The sequence below is a fragment of the Apteryx rowi genome, unplaced genomic scaffold, assembly GCF_003343035.1.
Source record: "Apteryx rowi isolate R43461 unplaced genomic scaffold, aptRow1 scaffold_11, whole genome shotgun sequence".
NCBI classification, from domain to species: Eukaryota; Metazoa; Chordata; class Aves; order Apterygiformes; family Apterygidae; genus Apteryx; species Apteryx rowi.
In genome coordinates, this window is record NW_020447308.1 from 5651440 (window position 1) to 5675060 (window position 23621).

Here is a 23621-nt window from a genome sequence, read left to right on the forward strand (position 1 = left end):
CGCTGCCCTCCGCGCGCAGAGGTAACCGCCCTCCGCGCGGGCCCGGCGGCCGTTGGCGGCCGTTGCGGGGGGGGGGGAGTGAGGGGGGTGTCGCCTCCCCGCCGCCTCCCTGAGGGGAGGCCTGTCAGCGCAGCGGGGCCTGCGGCCGCCGCGGCAACGCTCCCTGGCAACCCCGGGGCCGCGGGCCCGCCCCCGCCGCGCTTCCCTCCCGCTTCTGCCTCTCTTTCCCCGGTGTCAGGTGGCGTGAAGGTGCGTGGCGGCGAGGGGGGAGGGGGTTGCGGCCGCCGCGGGGAGGAGGGCCGCGTGCCTCGGAAGTTTTACAAAACCAGCGCTCGCCGCAGCGGCTTTTTGCGAAGCGTACAGCGAAAACAGGGTTTAGCTGGATGGGGGCGATTTTCAGCGCCGATTGCGCAATGCTGCTGTGCCTTTAAATGAGATTTATTAGCCGACTGGTGAAAATCCTGTGCTTCTTGCAGCTTGGAGTATTTCTTATAAAGACTTGTGCTCAATTAGCGAAAAACAATTATTTCCGAGTCATTAGAAGAGTGACGCTAGGCAAAGCAGTTACTGGAGGCTCAAGTGGAGGGTGCATGTTACTTATTACTGGTTTTGCATCTTTCCGTGATCTTGTCCGTCCTAAGAGCGAGATACTCTATGCTGCTTTTACTGAAAGGCAAACAGCCCCCAAATTGTGCTGGAAATCTATACTGTTGCCACATTTGCAGCAAGCTTTTTGAAAAATGATACTCTCAGCCATAGCTGAATGAGTCAGAGAAGACTGTTTATTATCTTCATGAGGTAAGTTAACTTATTGCAGTTGAGGTTGCAGCCACTTCTCTAGCATGACCTGTAATGAAGGGGTTAAGCCAGTACTTCCAACTCCAGCCTGTCTGGCTTCATGCAAACCCACTGAAACAATAAACTTTAAAACAAGTAACGTTTGAAATTTACTTCAGAATTGTTATTTTATAAAGGTAATGGAATCAATATTTTTCTTTTGTCAAAACTGGCATGTAAAAAGAGTATGTAAAAGAACAAATGAGACTAAAAACACAGGTATGGAGTAGTAAAATTATTTACACATCAACTTCCTATAAAAATAAATTTAAAAATTTTTTTATTTTGATGGTTGTAACCAATTATCTCTTGTGCCAGGTAGTTAAGTTTGGTATTACTTGGGGACTGATTGTAGTTGGTACAAACTTGAGAGTATTCAGGGTGTATGGATTGGTCTAGTAGATGGAGTGTTTTTTGGGGCAGAGATGAGAATTCTGTTTTCAGTCTCCCTGTGATTACCTTGGGTGGTAGGTTGTTCCAAAATATTTGAGCACTTGGCCCAGAAGTTGGTATTTCTTCTGATGTTCATCGATGAACTAAAGGATAATAAAGTGTAAAGGAGTCTCCTACTGTTTCATAACCTGCTAATCTGAACACCCTGGATAGATGTCCTTGCTGCTGTCAGCAGTCTTATGTTTGGTTCATGCTCTTTAGATATACTGGTTTCATTTGTTTGTGTTTTGGAAAAATTTGCTTAAAAAAACAGTGTTTAAAAAAAAACAAACCTGTCAGTGGTATATCTGAGAGAGTATTGCTGTGCCAGCCAGCTGTTGCATATTTGAATGTTTATCAGAGTATGTGTGGAAATCGTTAGGTGTTAGACTGGAACGTTGATTGTTTCAGAGAATTTGTCTCTGTGCTCGCTTGTATTTATAAGTAAGTAGTTGTGATAGTTTTATTCCTATTTCATTATTTAATTGTACAGTGATGTTTTGTCAAAAATATCATTCAGACCTGTAGATGGGCTAAACATGAAAAGTCTTGTCCTTGTGCATCAAGCTGATATAACAGTAATATTTTTTTCCCGTTTAGCCTATTTACAGCCTTCAGAATTCAGTGTGACTGGCAAGGTAAGTTTAATGTTGTACCCCAATGGCTGACCAACTAAGAGTGTTGTGAGAGAAGGGGAATATATATATTTTTTAAAGRAAGTTACCATACTGAAATTGCTCTTTCAACAGTACGCTCCTTCTGCCAGGCCCGCAGTGGGTGTAATGCTGCCGGCTGGCCGGCGTCTGCTGCTAACACCAAAGCTGTAGTCCCACAGCTGCAACGTTTCTGGTCAGTAGCTTGGCATAGTATRTAGTGTGGCCCTTGTCAGCTTAGTACTTGACACTTTGTGTATAGCTTCATAGTTTATTCAGTGTAGATTAAGGTGCATTTTCTGTGTTACAAAGGCACTGTGATTTTAAGTTGATGATCTTTAGTCCTTTTGCAGTGCTAAGTGGTAAAATGTTTGATCAGTCTCTGCATTGGTAATTTGGCCTTTCCCCCTGGGTGGTTCTCTGGGGTGAGAAGCTATTACAGGAGAGTTGTATGCAGCTGGGTTTTTTGGCTTTGTGTGTGTGGGTTTTTTTTTGGGGGGGGGGGTGTCTTGTTTTGTTTTATTTTTAAGCATTCCTGTCTCGGTTCCTTTTAGAAGTGGTAAAACAAATCTCAGTAGAGGAACTGTTTATGAGGAACAAGCCCCCAGGATGGGGAATTAACACAAAATAGCTGTTACGTGATAAATGCTCAGCCCAGGTTATTCTCTACTGACAAGTACACTTAGCACTCTTGGCTTAAACTCTCTGCTGTTGTTGTAACTAATCTCTATTCTGCTTGTGAAAGTGAACTAATACTTTTGCAGGTAACTGATGGTATTTAGCAATTTGTGTATACTTCATAGTTTTAACCTGTGTAGCCTAAGGGTTTTTCTGTGTTGTGGTGGCACTCAGCAAATCTTTGGTCCTCCTTCAGTGTTTTACAGACATAAGTACCACTGTTACAAGTCTAATAAATTGTATTTTTAGTGCTAAAAATATCTTAAAGTCACCTTTAAGTTCAAATATCTTAAGCAGTATAAAGTTTGATAAAACAAACTTGAAATTTGATTCAGTATTCTTGGTTGTAACTTTGACAGTCTGCAGAAATTTTCCCTGTAAATTTAGGCTTGTCCTTAATGCTTTTCTTCTGTATTTTTCTGTTCTTGCATTATAGTAATATAATACAATATAATTAAGGTGAACTTTAAGTCTCCCTCTTTTGGTTAAGATTCTAGATCTTAATTGTAATTCGAAAGTTTCAGTTATGTCACATTATTTATTTATTTATTTTTACAAATGTTTTAAAGAGCATTAGCTTAGCTGTTTGTTGGAGTATTGCTGTAATACTCAGCCTTCAAATTATTTGGATAACAAAGTTACGTATACATTTTATTGATGTAGGGATGTGGTAAAATAAGTGAAATCTGAAAATATGTCAAAATTGATACTGCTTAATAAATGATGAACTGAGGTAAATCAATATAATGAGAAGTGAGTTCTGGTCATTTTACCTGTCTCGGAGCGAATGGACTGCACTACTCTTGCCATTCGTATAGATTTTATTTCATTTTATTTTAGAAAACTTTCTCATCTTCTGTAAAGAAAAAACAAAAAATAAAAGAAACCAACCCCCCCCATTTTTTAATATAGTAAAAAACATGAATTAATATTAAGCTTGTAATTATAGCTGTTACTATATAGCTTTTCCCATTGATAACAGTCACAGAATTCTTACCAGATATATAGAGAAATTGCCAAGTTTAAATAGAAGAGAGGTTTAAGATCTGGATTCCAGATGTTTGAGGTTTTTTGTGTTGAAAGATCCTGCAGTCATGGGCATGATAAAGATAAAGGTAGGTTTGCATCATGCCTAGTCATGAAATACAGCCTTACAAGTGTTGCAAAAGGAGGAAAGGATTGTTCAGTTCCTCAGTGAGTTTTTTCATGTTGGGGATAAGCTATTTCAACAAAATTAAGATTGTGTGGTATTAATTTATCTGACTATAAAGGGTCAGCATATGCCAAATGAAATCCAAATCCAGATATGCTCCATGGTCTCAGAGACACTTCTGTAGTAATTTTTGTCTAATAACCTTTTTTTTTTTTTACTTTCAAAATATGTGCTAGAGGTTGATTGTATTTATCATTCTGAGGATCCGTTTCATGACTGCAATGTGGCTTATTTTGTGATGCAATGGAACTCCGAATTGTCTGACATTCGAAGACTTGGGATACTTCTGGGTCATTTGTGGATTATCCAGGCAATTTTTAATGCGATAAACATTAAGGTGGTGAAGTGAATTTATTTTTGAATAAAATTTGGTTATTCAAAGTTGAATTCTGTTGCTGAAACCTTTGGTTTCTATTTAATCTAAATCAATTCCAGGATTTGGTGCCATCAGGATTAGAAATAGAGTATTATTAATCAATGCATCCAAAATTGCCTATTTAACATATACATATATATATATTACATTTTGAACGGATTACACCTATGGAAAACACTGTTTTTGTTTCAGCGATGTTACTAAAGAGCTGGATGAAAGAATGTGAAACAGTATAGTGGAGTTGCTTTTTGGTTCTGACTGTATTTTGAATGTGTATATCTTGGGCAGATGCTAACAAGGTAGTTCCGTTATTCAACTGTAGTATCAGCAAAGCTTTCATTGCAGTGTATTGGTTCATGTAATTAGCTTTTTATTTTCTTATTTTCAACTTTTTATTCAGTGAATGTATTTGATCAGTGGGAAGGAAAACTTATGTCCCATAATTTTAAAGGATTTTTTTTGTTTTTAGGTATTACTTGTGGTCGTACACGCATCCCTGTTTTAGGAAAACTTGGGACTTTCGAAACTTGTTCCCTGAGAAGAATTCCTCTTAGAAACTTTTCAGAAACACCAGCATATTTTGCTTCAAAGGACGGTGCAAGCAAAGATGGTTCTGGAGATGGAAGCAAGGTAGCCTCCGTACATTATCATTTTCAGTAGTTTTTCTTTTTAATATTTCTTAAATAAATGTCTTTAGTAATTTGTCCTTGCTTTAAATTAAAATCTTCCTGGAATTTTTGGTAACTCTGACACTTCTGATCCTTCAACTGTTCTTTTTCAGAAGTGATTGTATTTTATCCCAGGTGGGCTTTTTATAGTAAATACATTTCTAGATGATTATTTTCAGCATTGACTTGGCAGTTGTATCAAGGAGGACAACTTTGTGAGGAGATTAGTTTTATGCTTGTTAGTAAATTTTAATCTATTTTCATCCCAGTCTTTTTCTATAGTTATAGTTAATAAACAGCTTCAGATAAATGATTACCTGAGGATAAAACTGTTCCTTAGCAAATAAGATTTTGAGAGTTCACAGTGTGCTTTGATAACTTTGCCTTAGTGTGTCATGTTCTAAGATCTAAGGGACTAGCCAAATGGCACGGGTGTTCTCTGAAGGTTCAGGTTAAACTTATTTTAAAATTAAACACAGAAGACTAAGAATTCTGTTCTTTTTTCTTTGAGAAAGTTGCAGGGAGAAATGAGTGAGAAGGCAAGGTGTTTAAAAAAAAAAAAAGGAGGGGGGGAAGCACATATCCTATGAAGTAATGCATATATTGTAGAGGAACAGAAATAGACAGCTCTGTATTATAAACTGTTCCATTCATTTACTGGTTCTGATGCTTTTAATATAAGAGACTTTATGAAAGCTTTTTAAAAAGGAAGAGATCTTTGTTCTAACATGTAATAAGTTTTATTACTAGTGAAAGTATGAAGGTGTAGAAAGGACATAGATTTTAAAAATGTTATTCTGTCTACTGCTGTTGAAGGTTAAGAGGAAAAAGACAAGTAGGACTCTGTGGAATTATGCCTTAAAAATCAAAATGGAAAACTTTCAAGCAGTTTTTGAGATGCTTTTTTTATAGGCCATGTCTGCCCTACAGCCGTCTGCCAGCATAGCTACATCTGTCAAGGATGTGAGAAGAGTTGTGGCTTCAGAAACCCTTAGAATGAACACAGTTGCGATAGTGAAATTACTGTTATAAGTATGATTTGTTTTCTTCTCTGGGGTTAGAATAAACTATGTTAGTAAAACAGTCTTGACACAGCTTAGCTCATTATTGTTCTCATGTCAGGAAAATGGTTCTGATGTAGATATGGGATACACAGTTAATAGCCTCTTCAGTGGGCATCCAAAACTGATAGACTCGGGAAATGCAGATGTGTTACATTTAAGAACGTTGTGTTGCTATAGACTTTCAAAACCTTTCAGAAATGCTGACAATACTTATTTAGTTATTCAGCTATTACAGTATTCACATTACTAAGTTCCGTAAGCACATTGATAAATGTCTAATGTAACAGCTCCGTTGTTTGGAGCTAATTGTCTGGAAATTTTTTTTAGAAGTCTGTCAGTGAGGGAGGTAGTAAAAAGTCAAGCTCTGGAAGTTCTGGGAAAGGAGGGAACCAGCTGCGCTGCCCGAAGTGTGGTGACTTGTGCACACACGTGGAGACCTTTGTGTGTAAGTTTTTAATGAATTATTTCTTTTATAAATATCAAAAGATGTGATTGTTTGTTGTCTATGGTAGTTTGGATAGCTAAGTTTTAGTCTATTTAGAACTTCAGATAATTACGGAATGTAAAAAATTTCGTTGTTTCATTTGGCCAAATTGTTATAAGCATATATCATCTTTGCTGATATGTTTGTATAGTTTGTGAATATGAAGTTTTATAATAGCTGTTATGTTTTATGTAGTGGAAGAAATGCTCAAGTAAACAATACCACTTCAACTACTGATACTTTTTTCTGTTTTATATATTTGTAATGTCTGTCCTTTGTTTACTAAATAATAAAACTCTAATCCTGCCTGTAGTAGAGCAAAGTGCTTTTCCAGCAGAAGAATTAGTCTATTACAGATGGCTTACTACAATCATCTTTTATGGCAAAATAGGATCTATGGTACGTTCCAAGTAGGAAGCAGAAAACTCCAGATAGAAAATCCAAAAATGTAAGTTATCAGATGCCTGATGTCCAGAGTAATAGCAACCTTCTTTGAAGTACAGTCCAAATTAATGCCAATTATACTTTCAGTTCTACCAGACTTGAAGACTTTTTTCTTATTTCAGTGCTTAAGAGATCAGCCTAGAAAATAGTTGTCAGAAAGCAAATACCCATTGTCGGTTGATGGGGCTCAAGGAGGAAGTATCAAGGCATAGTCAGACCTGTGCATTAAGGAGCTTAAGCCAAGGTCAGCATAACTCGTTTAACAGTTGTTAATATCACGGTTGGTGAAAATAATGAGTGGATGTACATTAGTTTATACAAGTATCAGAAAAGAAGTACTATGGAATTAAAACGATCCAAGCATCATGAATCACAAATACATTGTCGTTACAGTAATGTCTTAGGTTAGATACAAGGATCAGTCTACAATAGCTATGATTTTTTCAGAAATGCTAAGCCATTCATTTATTTGGAACTACAGGCAACAAGCATTTCTGAAAAATCTGGCACTAATTCTTGGAAGAGGACTTATTTATATTAACATTATGGGAGAGAATGTGACTAGTAAATGCAATCTCAAATTCAAAAACTGCACTTGAATCATGGCATTAGAATGACATTATTATAAACAACTTGGGACTGGAAATCCACTTCTTCCCTGTAAAAACCGTGTTGAAGCTGGTCAAATTTGGCAGAAGCTTGAAGGTCAAAATGTGAGGAAGTCCTCTTTAAATGTTCCTACTTTTCACATCATTGCACCTTCATCTCTGAGAGTTTGAGATTGGAGCCTTTAAAAAAGTCTGTTACTAGTATAAACCTAAAGTAGCTGGGAAGTAATATAGCTAAGTGCTAATTCTCTTTAAAAAAACAAAACGAAACAAAAAAAATCCTAAGAAAGTTTCTATTCAGTTTTGTTTCAAAAGGAATGGTGTTCTGGTTGTATTAGCTTGCTGTAACTTGATTTTCAGATAAGCTTTTGGTGTTGCTTAGTTGGAAAAAATAATTAATCCAATTCTGGTTTGAATTATAAAGCTACAGATCTTTAACTGCATATCTAAAGCCTAAGGAAAACATTAACATGGCATTTGCTTCTGTTTTTAAACATCAGGTTTTTCACTCATTTTGAGAGGCCTAGGGAAATAAAATACTGAATAAAAGCCAAATTCATTAGTCAATGAATTTTCAATTAGCCATTGAGTGGTAGTGGGACAGACTGGTTATCTAGCGGAGTTCATTATGTATCTGAACTTCATTACAGGACTTCATTACGTATCTGCAAAACTTTCCCAATGATTTGTTTAGCTATAGTTTTCCAGTAATTAACAACTAAGAATATGACAGAAATTAAGAGATTTTGCTTTGGTGCATTTTCTGAGCCGTCCCTGTATTGTTTTGGATTGTGAGGCTATATAAGGGGAGGTTTGTGATCAGTGAAATAAGATTTAAGTCTCATGATGTAGAGTGAAATCTAATAGCTTTAAACCTGATTGCAAATGGGTAAGTATTGTTGCCATAAGTCTTAACTTGGCACTCTTACTGCCTTCCGCTGATTCCATTAGCTCACATCCTGCAAAGCAAGACTTACCTGCTACTGCCTGTACTTAGTGGCTTCCCTACTCTTTTTTTCTTGATGTCATTTTACCTTATAGCAGTTTGGAAGCCTATTATCTCAACCCTACAAATGTTTTGGAGGTTAATCCTCCTATTGTTCYGGCTTCCTGTATGCATTGTATGAATCCAGCATTCCTCTTTGACAAGGTCAGCTTGTATGGACTTCAGAAATCACTTTGCAGATGCAGCCTCTGGCATGCTGTGGTACTGCTTGCCTGAATCAAAGCCAGTGCTTGATTTGCTTTTTGCCACATCGTGAATATTTGCAGATATCTTAATGACAGTGAGGTAATTTGACATGAAGGCTGTTTCCTAGGCTTCTATGTGCTTGTTAACACAACATATAAAACCACTCCAGTATTTAAGAATAAGAAATTGCTTGAAATTTGGTATTTTCATTTTTGGGGAACATAGCAGTACTTAAACTTGTTTTCCTTACAGTTCAGAACAGACTTCTCAAAATTTCTGCAGCAGTTGAAGTTCTGTTAAAACTCATATTGCTGTTTGTTTCCAGAACGCTGCGTAGACAATGGAGACTGGCAGTTTCTCGGCTGCAGTTTGCTAACTGTTCRAGTCCCCATCCTTGGGGTGCCCCATACATCAAAGTTACTCTGTAACCATGGACCCAGTTGGTCTTGCTGAAAATCAGGAAGATCTCTGATAACCTTCCTGTGTCCTGTTTGGGGTAATTGATGAAAGTGAAGCACACTGCACAGTGATTTTTTTAGTGAACAATATTGTAAGAATGCACAATAGTAGTCTTTTAGCCTGCTCTTTCTTTTCATTTGCTGTTTTTATTTTTTTTCTCCACCATTCCTATGGATCTGTAAAGGGGGCAAGTATACTAATGGCTTTTCCATCCTACTAAAGCTGAGTATTAGCATTGTGTAAGGAAAGACAACAGCCTCATGGCACTGTAGTCATTAAGAATGTCAGAGGTGTGTTGAATGAGTGTTGGGAGCAAATTTTTCCTATGATGGTGTTATGAGATAATAGTCTTGTAAAAGGAGAGCATGCAAGTGAGTCTCCATTGCATTCCCATCAGGCAGATATCAGTAATTTGCACTGTTGCAGGGAGAGCTTTCCAGTTACTCTACAAATTTTCTTYGGAGTAGGGAGTTAATAAGGCTGTGATGGTCACAGTATTATGTGCTACATTATTTTAATAATCTGCTGGTCTTATTTATTCAGGCATAAGGTGTGTTTAGTAGTAAAACAACTTTTGCTGATGCCAGCTTTATGGGAGGCAAAAACAAGTTATAAATAAGCAGCTTGTTTATTGCCAGAGGCCGTCATTAAAATTGGCTGGTACTAGATTGTGCAATCCATTTTCCAAAAACTTCTAGGAGTTCAAAAGTTATGATCTTTAAGTTTTTCAGGTGACCATTTTAATACAGAACAATTATTTTAAATCATTCATGTTACACTTCTATTGAATTTAATAGAGTGCACTGTGATATTGTGACAAACAAAATATCTATTTTAGATTAAAAAAACGAATTTATAATCCATCTGTTCTAGATTATTTCATCTTGGTTTTTGGAAAAAAAAAAAAGTAATAAGCATAAGTTCTAGTTTGCAGGTTTTCGAAACCAACCTTTGCATGTAATGTGATTTCTTGAGGAATGATTCGTAAAGTCAGCATTAGAAGGGTTTGGATTTTGAAGGAAATTCATTCTGTTCTTGACATTTAAAAAATAAATAAGCAAATGACCTTACAAAACATCAAAGTCCTGATCCTCTGTTGCATACCAGAGCTGCCTCTTCACCCCATGTCAGGGTGAGCACTTTATGTGAACCCACAGCACTCTGTGTCCTGGGCTTAGATGACTGACTCAGACATGCTCCATGGGATTACACAGCCGGCAGGATGCAGAAACCGAAAGCTGCTGTGGCTGTCTTTTCCCAAGCCTGCTGTATGTCATCTTTGACATTTATATTGAAGATTACTTCCCCACGCTGTTGAGTAGCCTGTCCCTGACCACAAGTTTTTTGCCTGCTAGTTTGAGAGTTGGGAACTCATCCTTTCATGCATAGTCAGAAGCTCTCATTAATCTTGCATCACTCTGAGATGCAGAATTTCCTCTTCCAAGCGTAGTGCTACTGAATACCTAGGAAGTAGATTTTTTGCTTTCTAATCCTTTGTTTGCTGCTGTGCATTGTGACTTTTTGGGCAGATTGTGTTCCTTTTATGTGAAATTTCATAGTCCATTAATTGCTTTTTAAGCTTCTAATGTGAACAAAGTGAAAGTGTTGTGTAAATACAKTGTTTCACAGGTGTTTTTATGTCCTTTGTATTACAAGCTGAGGCAGTTGAATGAATGTTGCTCAAGTAGTTTCTCTTACCACTTTGTTCTACTACTTCTGCAGCTTCCACCCGTTTTGTGAAGTGTGAGAAGTGTCACCATTTTTTTGTTGTACTGTCAGAGGCCGACACAAAAAAGAGCATCATTAAAGAGCCTGAGTCAGCAGCAGAAGCTGTGAAATTGGCATTCCAGCAGAAGCCACCTCCTCCACCGAAAAAGGTATGGGTCTTAATTTCACCCTAATGTTTTCTTGTACTAAAGTGTGATTGAATGCTTTACTTTTTAATCTGTATCGAGTGTGCAATGCTCTGCTGTGACAGAGCAACAAACAACAAGGATGATTAGCTGAAGATTAAACCTTTGAGCGAGTGTTATGTAACACAGCAGCATACTGATAAAAGAAAACGAGACCCACAACCAAGAAAAGCAGCCCAGCTTCTTTTCCTCTGTCTTTGCCTTGTGACTGAAGCCCAGTACCTTCATTTTCTCTTTGTGACCCTGCGACTTAATTCAGCCCTCACCATCCACAGTACCTTTAGTTCCTGCTATGGCCTCGTATTCTGCACCGGAATATTGCCAGCTGCTGCTTGTAGCTCCAGCACCTTTTGTTGGGCCTGTTTCTGGCTTAGACCCGTAGCTAGTCAGTGGGCCTGTGGCTGGGACCTGGCTGCTGCTGCTGCATCCACGCTGAGCAGTCATTTGGCTTCTGTTTCCTGAATACCGAGGGACCTTATCATGTCTCTTGGTTCTTAGTGGGCTCAACTGGCTTCTGAAGCTACGTGCGGCCCCTTGGTAGGCTTTTGTAAGAGTTTAAATATATTTGAAACTTCTGTTCCTTTTACAAATTTGGGTAAAATTGACAATGGGGTCAAATATTAGTAGGGGAAAACCAACAGATGCAATATGACTTTAAGTCTCATTTCCTTAGAAAATTTATCAGTGTTAATCTGTTTTGTTTTTTAAATGTTGGGTTTTTAATTCTTAATTCTGTTACATTCATCAAGTTATATCACAGACTGAAATAATAAGTCAAATTATTTAGACCAGCTTTGGTGGTTAGAGCCTTCATTTATGTTCCATGTGTAATATATCCCAAAATCACTGGGTTCAACTTTGCTTACTTATTAAGGTTTCAGAATGTATGTTATAAAACTGATGTTTAAAAAAAATTAGCTCAAATTTAGTTTAGAGTGACCCATAAAGTCTCTTTGCACTTTATTAATTTTTCATGCACAAGTGTTTTAGAAATATTATTAAGATTTAATTATTTTTCAGATTTATAACTACCTCGACAAATACGTTGTTGGTCAGTGTTTTGCCAAGAAGGTGCTTTCAGTTGCTGTGTACAATCATTATAAAAGAATCTATAATAATATCCCAGCTAACCTGAGACAGCAAGCAGAAGTTGAAAAACAGACTTCTTTGACACCAAGAGGTTTGTATAAAGTTATGTCCTTATTCTTAAATAAAATTTATGATTTCTGGCCCCTAACTTATATTTTTGGTCCTCTAATAATAATAGTTGACTTGCAGTCCATATACATTTAATTTTCATTCAGTATTGTTTTCCAAAGGAGTAGGAATGTTGCAGTCTTGTAAAATGACTGTTGATAGACTAGAACATTATTAGGTAAAAAACAACGTTTTCAAAACCCAGCATAGAGGCAAGCCCATGGTGTTAGTAGTGTATGAAAGCTCAGAAGTTGACTGATCTGTTTCCACTGTCCAAACTTAGTGAAGCGGTATAAGTAAATATATTATGTGAGTAAGAAAACCTCTAAAACTTTAACACCAAATGTTCTGTAGTTCAGATGATTAAAAAAATTTCCATTTAATTTTTACTGTATGTAAACTTTTGTGATTTATTTCTAATCCAAAATTTTTATGATGTCATGGGTGTTGTCTAACCTCTTAAATATTTAGCATTTTTACTGCTACACATTATTAGGTATTTTCCTTTTACTTTGTAAAGTGAGCCTCTTAATTTTTTCTTTCTAATCCCCTTTACTACTTAGCAGTAAATCTGCTGCTTAATCTGCAAGCAACAGTGCAGATCATTAAGACAATATTTTGCATAGTGCATTTGATGAATAGCTAGCTTTCCAGTCTCACGTGCAGCCTCTGGCAGCATCTGTTGGTCACCATGGTATTGTTCCATATCTAGCAGGTGTAGATGGAGTTACTCTTGGCAGTACTTTTGCTACCGAGTAACTACAGCTCTGTTGATCTAATTTATTTTTAGAAGTAGGATTAAGTTACCATTTCTGAATCAAAGTGTACCTTGGTGGGGGTTTTTTTAGTGTTTTATTCTGTCTTGCAATAAATAGTATGCTAAGTAAACAGAAATACTATTTATGTTTTTTGAATTTGTGTAAAAAAAAAAAAAAAGTATTTTTGGGGGGAGGAGGAGGGGGGAGTATTGGTAGCACTGTTCTGGTAATAGTAGGAGAGCAGTTGTGTACCTGGCACAGGGAAGGTGCTGATTCTCCACAGGAAGATAAAACAGTGCCTAGCCAGAGGAACTGGCAATGAATATTTATAATTGATAGTACTTTGCAAGATGTGAAATCTTAAGCATTTATATTTAACAATGCAAGTCCAAGGAAGTCTTTTCTAAACTAAGTTGCATTACAGTGTGTGGGTTTTTTTCTTCTGTAAGTGCTTTTAAAATTAAAATCTAGTAAGGGATAATAATCTGTTACTGTTGTAAGTAGTAGAAGGCATACTGTCATTTTAAAAGCATACAAGTTGGGATTTGGGTTAGATTCGACAGCAATAAGAACTCATTCATGTGGGGATTTCTTGTTAGAAATACATTCGTTACACAGTGATGAAATGTATTCAGAAGAGGGCAAGAGGTGGAGCATTTATAAACTTTTTTTATTACTGTTTTCATCCTCTCTCTTAGAATTAGAAATCAGAAGACGGGAGGATGAGTACAGATTTACAAGTAAGTGAATTCTCTCCTCATGTCCTCCTCTGCAATATCTACTCTTTTGATGTTAATGTAGAACAGTGTTTCAGTGACCACTAGTTAGAAATGTCAGGTAAAATCCCGTTTGCTTCACTTCTATCAATAAACTTGATAGCATTGAGGCTCCTTTAACTGAAGTTACCAGGATTCGACTCTATCTAGTTCCAGGTGGAAGGCAGGTAAAATGTAAAGATATCTTTCATAAAGTTGTTGGTTAAATAACTGTCTTTAGAATTATCTTTGATAAAACAAGTGAAAGTTGAAACTTTTTTTGCTTAAATCTGAGGTGCGATTTTATTAGTGATGCCATACAAAATATGATGTGAGATAGAACAGGCCATTTTTTGTCTGGGTGATGGCAGTCATGTTTATTTTTGGTCCACTGGAACTCTGTGGCTATCGAACATGCTTCCTTAGTGTAGTGTAGATCAATTTATAATCAATTTATGCATCTTCAACTCAGTTTTCTTCAAATTTCTACCCTGCAAGGTAATTAAAACTCTAATGCTTTGGAGAAAAAAAAAGAAAATACAAATCAGTCTCCATATCCATGTATGAAAATGAAACTTGTGACAACTGAACTAAGACAAATTTGTCAGTCTTAAGAATAGACTCATGCATGGCTTTTTATTGTATAATTAGCCAGTTCTTGTACTTTCTCATCATAGTAATCAACAGGTAGCRTTTATTGTTTTTTACATTATATATTACACAAAATAAGTGACTACAAATTTTCTGTAAGGACTTAAATTTCTCTAGCACTTATTTTTAATGGAGAAGAATATTTTAGATAAACTATTGTACCATTGGAATTTCTCTTCAAATACGTGCTTTTGCAAAGCTCATGTTTTTGTAGTAGTTGCACCAAATTTGTTGCAGTTGTTTCTGTAAACTTATATACTTTAGGTATAATTAAACGTTCACAGAACAACACAGAAAAGTTTTTTTTTTATTGTGCATTTAAGATACTAGCCGACCTCATCAGTGCTCAAACAGTACTCTTGTTGTTCTCTTCAGAACTGCTGCAGATTGCTGGAATTAGTCCACACGGTAATGCTTTAGGAGCATCGATGCAACAACAAATGAACCAGCAGATACCTCAGGAAAAACGGGGAGGTGAAGTACTAGATTCACCCAATGATGACATAAAACTTGAAAAGAGTAATATTTTACTGCTTGGACCAACTGGATCAGGTATGCAGCTGTATGTTATCATAGGCTTAAGAGATTTTCTTGGAATGCCTTGCTAATGAGTGACTTTTCCCTTTTGCGATTCCTACCAATTGGTATACATAAAGCTAAAACGCCAATTTCAAACTGGCATTTTGTGGTCTCCTGTCCCAGTAAAAAGCTGAACTAAATGACCTTGAGAAGGAAGGCAGTCTGGCCAAGTGGTATCTTTTTATATGCATATGTTTACTGAATGATTAAAAGATGTAACTTTCACTAAACTGAAATAACATGGATTTGTAGTTGGCAGCTCTAGATGGCAAGTTTGAGGTTCAGTGGTTAGGAAGTGATGTTTCACCTCCAAGACAGAAGAGTTACAGGGAGCTAAGAAAGAAATTATGTTTCAGGATGTTCGTGAGAAGTGGGAGTGTTTGTGCTGAAATGATAGCATTTTGCAGACTATGTGGGAGAACATATAGTAAATGTAATCCTGTTTCTCCCCACTTTCAAAGCAAGAGCAGTTGGACTCTGCACTGGAGCCTGAGTGTTTACAAAGGACTAATGATTTATTTAATCTTTAATCTATGCAAGTACATGGATTTTGGTTTATGTATTTTATGACGCTTTATTTGTGATACTGTGTGTGTTTCAAGCTGCCTCAGGTACAGTATTAGCCTAATTTAAACATAGAGCCTTTCAAGATAAAAAGCATTGTTTATGAAAACTGGTTCCCTTGGAAAATATTCTTATCGGAGTATATGAACATGCTGGCATCRTTTAAAATAACTAATGACTGTACTGATGATCCCAGTGTAAATATTTGGGTTTGTGTGCTCTAAAGAAATTTATGGCACTTTTAACATACTGTTTTATTATATCAGGTAAAACCTTGCTGGCTCAGACTCTAGCTAAATGCCTAGATGTACCTTTTGCTATCTGTGACTGTACTACCTTGACCCAAGCTGGCTATGTTGGTGAAGACATTGAATCTGTCATTGCAAAACTCCTGCAAGATGCCAACTACAATGTAGAAAAAGCTCAACAAGGTAAACTTTGACCATGTGTTTCCTGAAGCTCATTCATAGACTCTGGTTATTTCACCTAAGTACTCTAAACTTGCAGACCACCGTTATTTCCGTAACTTACATTCTTGTTGCATGTACCTAAACTTTAACACTTTCAGATCAGAAATAACAAACATGAAAGATGCTCTGAATGCATCTAAGCTTTTGATATTGTTTTGTTTATACATTTATACGTATCTAGTTTTGTTTGTACATTCTATTCATACCTTTTTTCAATCAAAAATATGGAAGCAGAACAGATTGCTGCTATCTTAAATTGTGTTCTTCCCTGTGTGTTAATTTTTACTTTTCTTAAAAAGTAGAATCTTCCTTAAATCCATCTTCTGTAACTGCAGGAATTGTTTTTCTGGATGAAGTAGATAAGATTGGCAGTGTTCCTGGTATTCATCAGTTACGGGATGTCGGAGGAGAAGGTGTTCAACAAGTAAGTACTTCTGTGGAGTGATTTCACTTTGTAAGCAAACTGAGCTCACCAAGTCTACATATGTCCTGTCATATATCAAATAGCACAGGAGCGTATAGAGGCATAGTCTTCAGTTCCTGAATTATTAATCTTTGAAACCCTCATCTCTCCTCTTTACTTTCATCACTCCAAAAAACAAACGAACAAAATAAAAACCTCTCAAGACTGYTTCACAGAAATGTTTTAACCTAAAAATGTCTTCAGGGCTTTCAAATAGCAAGTTATATAATACKGGCAAGAATACATAACACTTTCCATTTAAACAAAACCCTCAGAGCAACTCATTACTAATGGTGATATTTAAAAATACTTAGTAGTAATTATGTGCATGTGAGTCACATTAGAGATTGAGATTTTTGTCTGCCCTTAAGTAGGACTATTTCTCTGTGATATGGAAAACTGATTTCTTTAGACATTTTCTGTTCGTTACTATAAAGGCATAAGGAATTAAAAAGATACAAGTACCTCTGTGCAAATAAGTGGAGTCTGGCATGCCTTCTTATATGGTGCTGCATATTAGATTCTTTATTACTTGTTTCTTTTCTCTATTTCTTTTTAGGGCTTGTTAAAATTACTAGAAGGTACAATAGTAAATGTTCCAGAAAAGAATTCTCGTAAACTACGTGGAGAAACAGTGCAGGTTGACACAACAAACATCCTCTTTGTAGCTTCTGGTGCTTTTAATGGTCTTGACAGAATTATCAGCAGGAGGAAAAATGAAAAGGTGAATGCATCTGGCTGTATTTGAACTGAAAAATTGTCATCTTAATTACCGTTCATGGTACTGGCTGATAAGGCCCTGCTTGATTCATAAATCTAGCAAGTTTGTAGAACAGTGGTCTTCCATCTATTATCTGGGAACCTGAGGTCAGGGAACTACTTTAGAGGAGCCCAAGAAAGGTAACGCAGAGCAAGCCTGTTGTTAGGAGGCTTAGTTAGCTCCCAGCAGTCTCTGCTTCCAAGGGGAAATTTTTAGCATATGCAAATATGAAAAGGTTGCAAACTGTTGATGGAAGACTTGCTATGCACACATAAGAGTAACTTTTTAAGTCGTTGTAATGCCCCATGTTTCTTAAAAACAGAGTGTATGAAACAGTTCTAGCAATGCTAATAGGATTTCATTCAGTGAATGTACCAAGTATGAACCTGAGAAAACCTTTGGGTGTCAGTAGRAAAATAAAGCTTTTACTATTGATACTCAGATAGCTTTTAACACCATTCCCTCAAACTATYGTCTTCTAGAGATAGCTAGTTCATTCAGTTTAGTATTTTGTATATTAACATTTGAGTACAGAGTGCTACTGGCTGCATCTTTCTGACAAAAGGTGCACCTTGTTTCCAGCAACAGAGAAGCAACTGAAATCCAGATTACTGTTTATGATAATGTACGTAGCTTTTCACATAAGCATTCCTACATTCATTTGCTTCACTTCTGAAGAGCCTTTTTAGTATCAYTGGTACTCATATATATTTCATAAATCTTTCAGAACATGTTATTAAGCTTTTTTGTTTTAGGAAAAGCTTCCTTTTCTTCAGTCTGGTGTGTTGACATCTTACTGGGAGAATTAAATGTTAAACTGGTTGATTATGTGTAAAGGGTTTAATTTTACCCTAAGTAAATTCTTAAGCCTGAATTAATATGTAATGACAGACAATCAGTCACTTCTGTATATAGTATGCTAATTAATTTTTTATGCATATTGAAGATGATTTAGTTATGTAAAGAAAATTTACACTTCTGTAAGCATAACATTTATTTTGCAGTATCTAGGATTTGGGACACCATCTAATTTGGGAAAAGGCAGAAGGGCTGCAGCAGCAGCTGATCTCGCTAACCTAAGCGGAGAGTCCAATACACATCAAGACATTGAAGAAAAGGATCGCTTGCTGCGTCACGTGGAAGCTAGAGATCTCATTGAATTTGGCATGATTCCCGAGTTTGTGGGCCGTTTGCCTGTTGTGGTTCCTCTGCATAGCCTAGACGAGAAGACGCTTGTACGGATTCTCACAGAGCCACGAAATGCTGTGGTTCCTCAATACCAGGCGTTGTTCAGCATGGATAAGGTTTGGATTTTGCATTTTTATTTGACAGCTTTTCAATAGTCTTGTTTATAGATACGTTGTTAAAGCTGCCTCACTCTAAAGATACATTGTCTCTTTTGTGGCTGCAGAACATGAACTGGTTGTACTTAATGAGCTGTTTGTAGAACAGGAAGTTGCACCAGCTCTCTCAGATATTATACCCCCTGCTTTAAAGATTACAATTGTTCCTACATCTTGCTAGCAGAGAAAATAGATTTAACCTGGCAGTAAGCTCTAAAATCATGTTAATTGCTTGCCAAGGCCATTGCTCCGGGAGCAGTTTATACATATAGTATTGAGTAAGAACTCAAAATTGGTTTTGTGATAGGATCTTGAGAAGTGAGCAAAACCTTGTTTGGTAGTTCTTTAATCACTTGAAATTCAATATGTGTAAGAACAACTCGTTTTCTTCTTGTTATCTAATTGTTCTGTTGTATTTTGCCAATGCTGTGCTCAGCTTTTTGGTTCATATGTGGTGGTTTCTTTGCTTTTTTTAAACCCCAAAGCAATTTTAACTCTGAAGGAAAATGATTTGTTTGAGTAAAATGCCCATTATTCCACTGGATATGTAAATATTTTTTCAGCTTCAGATTCTAAAAGGTATCTTGATTTCCCTGATTTAAGGCTGGGGGGTGGGAAGACTTCCRTGTTCTGGTCAGCCAGTCCTTCACTCCTTCCTGCTTTTTAATACACCTGTTAATCCTGGTCTTTCCTTTAAAAGTGTTGTTGTATGATGTGTTTGAAGTGCTTTTGAAGATTGCAGAAGACAAGCTAATGATTAAAGGATCTTTTTATTGCTGTTAGTTGTTTCTCAGTTGGCTGAACTGTCACCCTTGTCTTCCTGTTCCCTTTGATGTAGGGTTCTTTATCTTCAGTATCTATTCCAAATGCTCTGTATTTACAAATCTGGCCTCTTGAAAGATTCAAGAGGTGTTTGTAGGAAAAGAATATAAATGTCAATGGARGTAACTTCTTCCCCTTGCATGTACACTGCCCCGCTCCAAAAAGCTAAAATCTATCTCACGGAAGCACARCTGGTTCAGACTGGATACCTGTCTTTGTGGGGGCAACTACCTGGAAGTCGTTGAATTGCTCTTTGTGTTAATGTTCACTGGAACATCAGTGACCTTGCCAAACAGGCATCAAGAGCCACCTCGTGTGCTCTGGAGGTATTTGTAGAAGTTGCAGTTAAATGACATAGGCAATACTGGTAACTTTAGGGAAAACCAAACTGTAGCTGAAGTTTTGTGTATGTAGCTGAAATGTTAAATGTTCTGATCTGTAAAAAAAGCAAATCATTGYTGTATGTCRTTTTTCGTCTTTGTGTACAGTAGTATCGGGTAATGCTTGCACTGTTGCACTCAAAGCGCTATTGAGTTACAAACAAAATACCTGACTAAATTTCATGTTTTTCTGTCTGTAGTGTGAATTAAATGTAACTGAAGATGCATTGAAAGCTATAGCTAGACTGGCCCTTGACAGAAAAACTGGTGCAAGAGGTCTTCGATCTATAATGGTAAGTAAGGATAGTCTCAGCTCGAGTAAGTGAAACTACCTACATTCATATAAGTGGTACTAATCATGAGAGTTTTGACTCAAAACAGCATTTTATTCTGGCTCTTGTATAGATGCAATAGATCTCTTTCTAAAAATGTGGATATTGAGATTTCTTGGGAGACTGTATCTAGCTCTGAAAAGCACTTGCTAAGCATAACTGTTAAGTAAAAAAGAAATATTTTTCCCTCTATTTCTTTGTAGGAAAAGCTGCTGTTGGAGCCCATGTTTGAAGTGCCCAATTCTGACATCGTATGCGTGGAAGTTGACAAAGATGTTGTAGAAGGCAAAAAAGAGCCAGGATACATTAGGTAAAACTGTAATGGCAGTATCAGAACAGACCAGTAATACAGCTAGACAGATGTTCTGACATTTGCCTTAGGCACAAGTGTTTAAATAAACTATGCACATGTCCTAGAAAGAATCTGGTTCTCTGTATACCGTACACAGTTGACTTAGTGCCTATTCTGTCCTMGAGACTCTGGGTTTGTATTGCTTCAGTTTTTAAAAAGAAATTACAAAATAAACTTTCATATGAAGTTGTTTTAAGCTCTGTGTGTGTGTGTGTGTGTCTATATGCCTGTGGAAAGAGGGAAGTAAATGATGARCATGACAAGTTAACAGTGAAAAACTGAAGTTTTAACTGTCACTATACTGCAGTTTCAGAAATGGAACTCTCTTCCCTTCTTTCTTCTAGTGACTACTCACTCTGTGAGGTATTTTTTTAGGCAAGCTCYAGGCCTCTGCAGTTTTTTCCTTCGTTGCCCTTGCAGCAACAGATGGCCCATAAAAAGCGTCTGTTGTTGACTTTTTGAGCACTTGTTAAAATAATAGATTTAATGTTGTAAAGATTGTATTATGTTAATGATGTGGTAGAGCAGTAAAAGCATTAGACAAAGCTGGATTTAAATAATAATTTAAAAAGTTTTAGCACAGTAAACAAAGGAGGAGATTGAGAGGGGGTGGGTCAGGTTAAGGACACAGGACTGGGATTCATGAATCCTAGCATGGCTTCCAGGTCTGCCAGAACGTTTTTGTGTGACTTTAACTGAAATACACGCTCTGTATGTGCCAATATCTGTGTTGAAGCTYGCTTCAGCACACTTAGTTCCTCAAAGGGGATGGTTGAAGTGAAAGATATTAATAGTTGCCTTCAGTTATTTTGCAGAGCACCAGCACTTCTGTTTGCTTAAARTCTGAAATGTATTTTACTTAACTGAATTCAGTGGCCTCTTGGTTTTCAGTAATGACACTGCTTACTGGTAGTAGTTTAAATCTGCATAGCACCATTTTCAACTCAGAAGGTGGTTTTGCAGATGGCAGGCTTGTCAGAACACTTYTCATCAGGGCACTTTGCAGGCCACATGTTTATCAGAAGCTATGGATACTGTCTCCGTTCTTTTCTCARTTTCTGTATCTGTATCTGATCAGTTTGTTTTAATTATAGGGCTCCTCCTAAAGATTCATCTGAAGAAGAATATGACTCTGGAGTTGAGGAAGAAGGCTGGCCTCGGCAAGCAGATGCTGCAAACAATTAAATACTGTCAGAATGCTCTCCCGCATAAAGCGCACTTGGTTATTTCTTTAAGATTACATCTGGCTTCACAGTCTGATACTAAAGGCATTGGATCTATCTTGAATATGATACATGATCAGGAARCCTATTAGATAAATCAGATCATGTATTTTATTGTAACATCACATTGATTTATTTGGTGGACATTGTGTGGACTTGAATGGCATAATGTTCAAATATAAATTGTATATTGCTTTTGTTCAATTAAAATATATAGCAAATATAGCAACACCTGGATTGCTTTTTCTAAAACTGAACAGCAATGCAGGTGCTGCCAATAGTTAATTTTACAATAATGTTACTCTACAAATGGGAAAACAAGTTTAATAATTAGTAGGGGGTAAATAAACTATTAGCTCCTCATGCAACTCACATGCTTGGGTTATGTTCAGGTCAGTGTTAGATTTCTGCTGGTGTTTGAAACCAAACTGGTGCTGGAGTGACTTGTTACATTTGGTGCAGGAGGAAGCCCTTGCAACTAGATTTTGAAAAACTCAAACAGATTTAATAACACTGCTGGGCGATTTTGGAAAGATGTAACACTAGTTTGTTACAGTAATTTGGATGCAATATCAAATACATCCTTTTGCTCACCTTTCCATTAGGAATAAGTCTTATAGTCACCTTGAATACTGTGAAAGAAGGTGAAGTCGATAATCTGCTAATTTTTCCAGAAGGATAAATAGAATTTCTAGGAAGTGGTAGGCCGTGTGGGTTTGGATGAAAAGTTGGCATAAATTTTTAAATATTAATGTTCTAATATAGTACATTTTGTTTAACGTATTGGAACTATCATGCATCAATTTTTTGGTGCCAGGTATTTGCCCAACCTATCTTATAATGTTAAGAGATGAAAGAARTAAATGTATAATATTTTTGATGTAATCAGTAGTAATTGTTCACATGACAGTGCTTTTTTTAAGTTATATGCTTAAATGCTAGTATTGCATCTTGTGGTTTCGTCTTTGATTTTTAGTCTCACAGCAAAGCAATCTTCCCTCTTCTGTTTTACACCAAAACAAATTCAATCCTTTTGGAAAGTATTTGTAAAAACACTAAAGGACCTGTATGTTTTTGATTCATTTCAGGAATTAAAATTGTTACTTAGAACTTTGTTTTGTTCTTCACAGTGATACATGGATTTAGGTTTTACTCACTTTTTCTTTTTTTCCCCCCTAAGGTTTCAAGTCAAACTATTTAAATAAAATTCCTGTCATTCTTTTCAGTCTAGTGGGTACTGCAGAGATGTTGGCCTTGTTTTTTTTGTTACTTAGAATTTACATGACAAAAATTAACAGTCATGCAATACTTGTGTTCTTGTATAGAATCAAGGTGACCTGCAGTTTTAGCCAGATCTAACAGATACTTCTCTCAGGATTTAATTTTATTTTCTGGTGAAATGACCCATTAATGGTTCAGAAAAAGCTGCTGTCAGTGCTGAGGATATTTCTAGGAGAAGCTTAGTCATCTCAAAATTGGAATCTGCAGTGAACTGTCTGTAACCTTATCCTCCTTTTCCTTTTTGTAGAGTGAAAAATACAACAGCTCTTAATTCTGAGGTCTTTAATGCAAATCCTTTTTTAAATGGATTGAAAACACTTTGGGGAAAACTGTTAAACAACTTAGTTTTGAAAGTTGTTCTGAATTATGTAATCAAGAAATGTTTTTAAGGAAAACAAATACCGTGCAACGACAGTTTGTACTTCAATCCACTTTTGCTGTTTGAATAAAACAAAGTGACTACCTGAAAACAGCTTTTTTCTGTCATCCCCAATCCTTGCAGCGATGGGAGCAGGAGACGGGACAGTTCACGTCCAAAGGGCCCAGCCAGACCGTGTTTCCTTGTACGCTGTCGGTACAAGCTGCCCTGTGGCAGGCGGGCGGGTGTCGCGCGTGGCTGGAGGCGCCCGCGGGCCTTGGGGGAGCCGCCGCGAGGGGGAGGGCGCGGGGC

The 23621-nt window shown here is 36.9% G+C and overlaps 1 protein-coding gene across 7 annotated transcripts; it reads left to right on the forward strand.

Moving 5' to 3' along the window:
* Nucleotides 1-305: 305 nt before the first annotated feature.
* On the forward strand, nt 306-22952 carry CLPX (caseinolytic mitochondrial matrix peptidase chaperone subunit). Of its 7 annotated transcripts, XM_026073637.1 has the most exons (15): nt 308-798; nt 1870-1907; nt 4659-4819; nt 6249-6366; nt 10831-10985; nt 12042-12201; nt 13675-13716; nt 14758-14934; nt 15792-15956; nt 16331-16419; nt 17018-17182; nt 18223-18522; nt 19964-20056; nt 20299-20405; nt 21542-22952. In XM_026073637.1, the coding sequence occupies exons 1-15, from the start codon at nt 764-766 to the stop codon at nt 21630-21632; spliced, it is 1896 nt and encodes a 631-aa protein (XP_025929422.1). In that variant the 5' UTR covers nt 308-763; the 3' UTR covers nt 21633-22952. The 7 variants fall into 7 exon arrangements, with proteins under 7 accessions (XP_025929444.1, XP_025929422.1, XP_025929434.1 ...); XM_026073659.1 differs by lacking the exon at nt 17018-17182 and having other exon boundaries at nt 306-798; XM_026073649.1 differs by lacking the exon at nt 13675-13716 and having other exon boundaries at nt 309-798.
* The last annotated feature ends 669 nt before the right edge of the window (nt 22953-23621 follow it).

Bases quoted from the DNA above. Each gene is read 5' to 3' on its own strand.
- CLPX (XM_026073637.1), top strand. From the start codon at position 764: ATGAGTCAGAGAAGACTGTTTATTATCTTCATGAG. The intron at 17,183-18,222 runs GTGAATGCATCT...TTTATTTTGCAG, and splicing joins GCAGGAGGAAAAATGAAAAG to TATCTAGGATTTGGGACACC. The intron at 20,057-20,298 runs GTAAGTAAGGAT...ATTTCTTTGTAG, and splicing joins GAGGTCTTCGATCTATAATG to GAAAAGCTGCTGTTGGAGCC.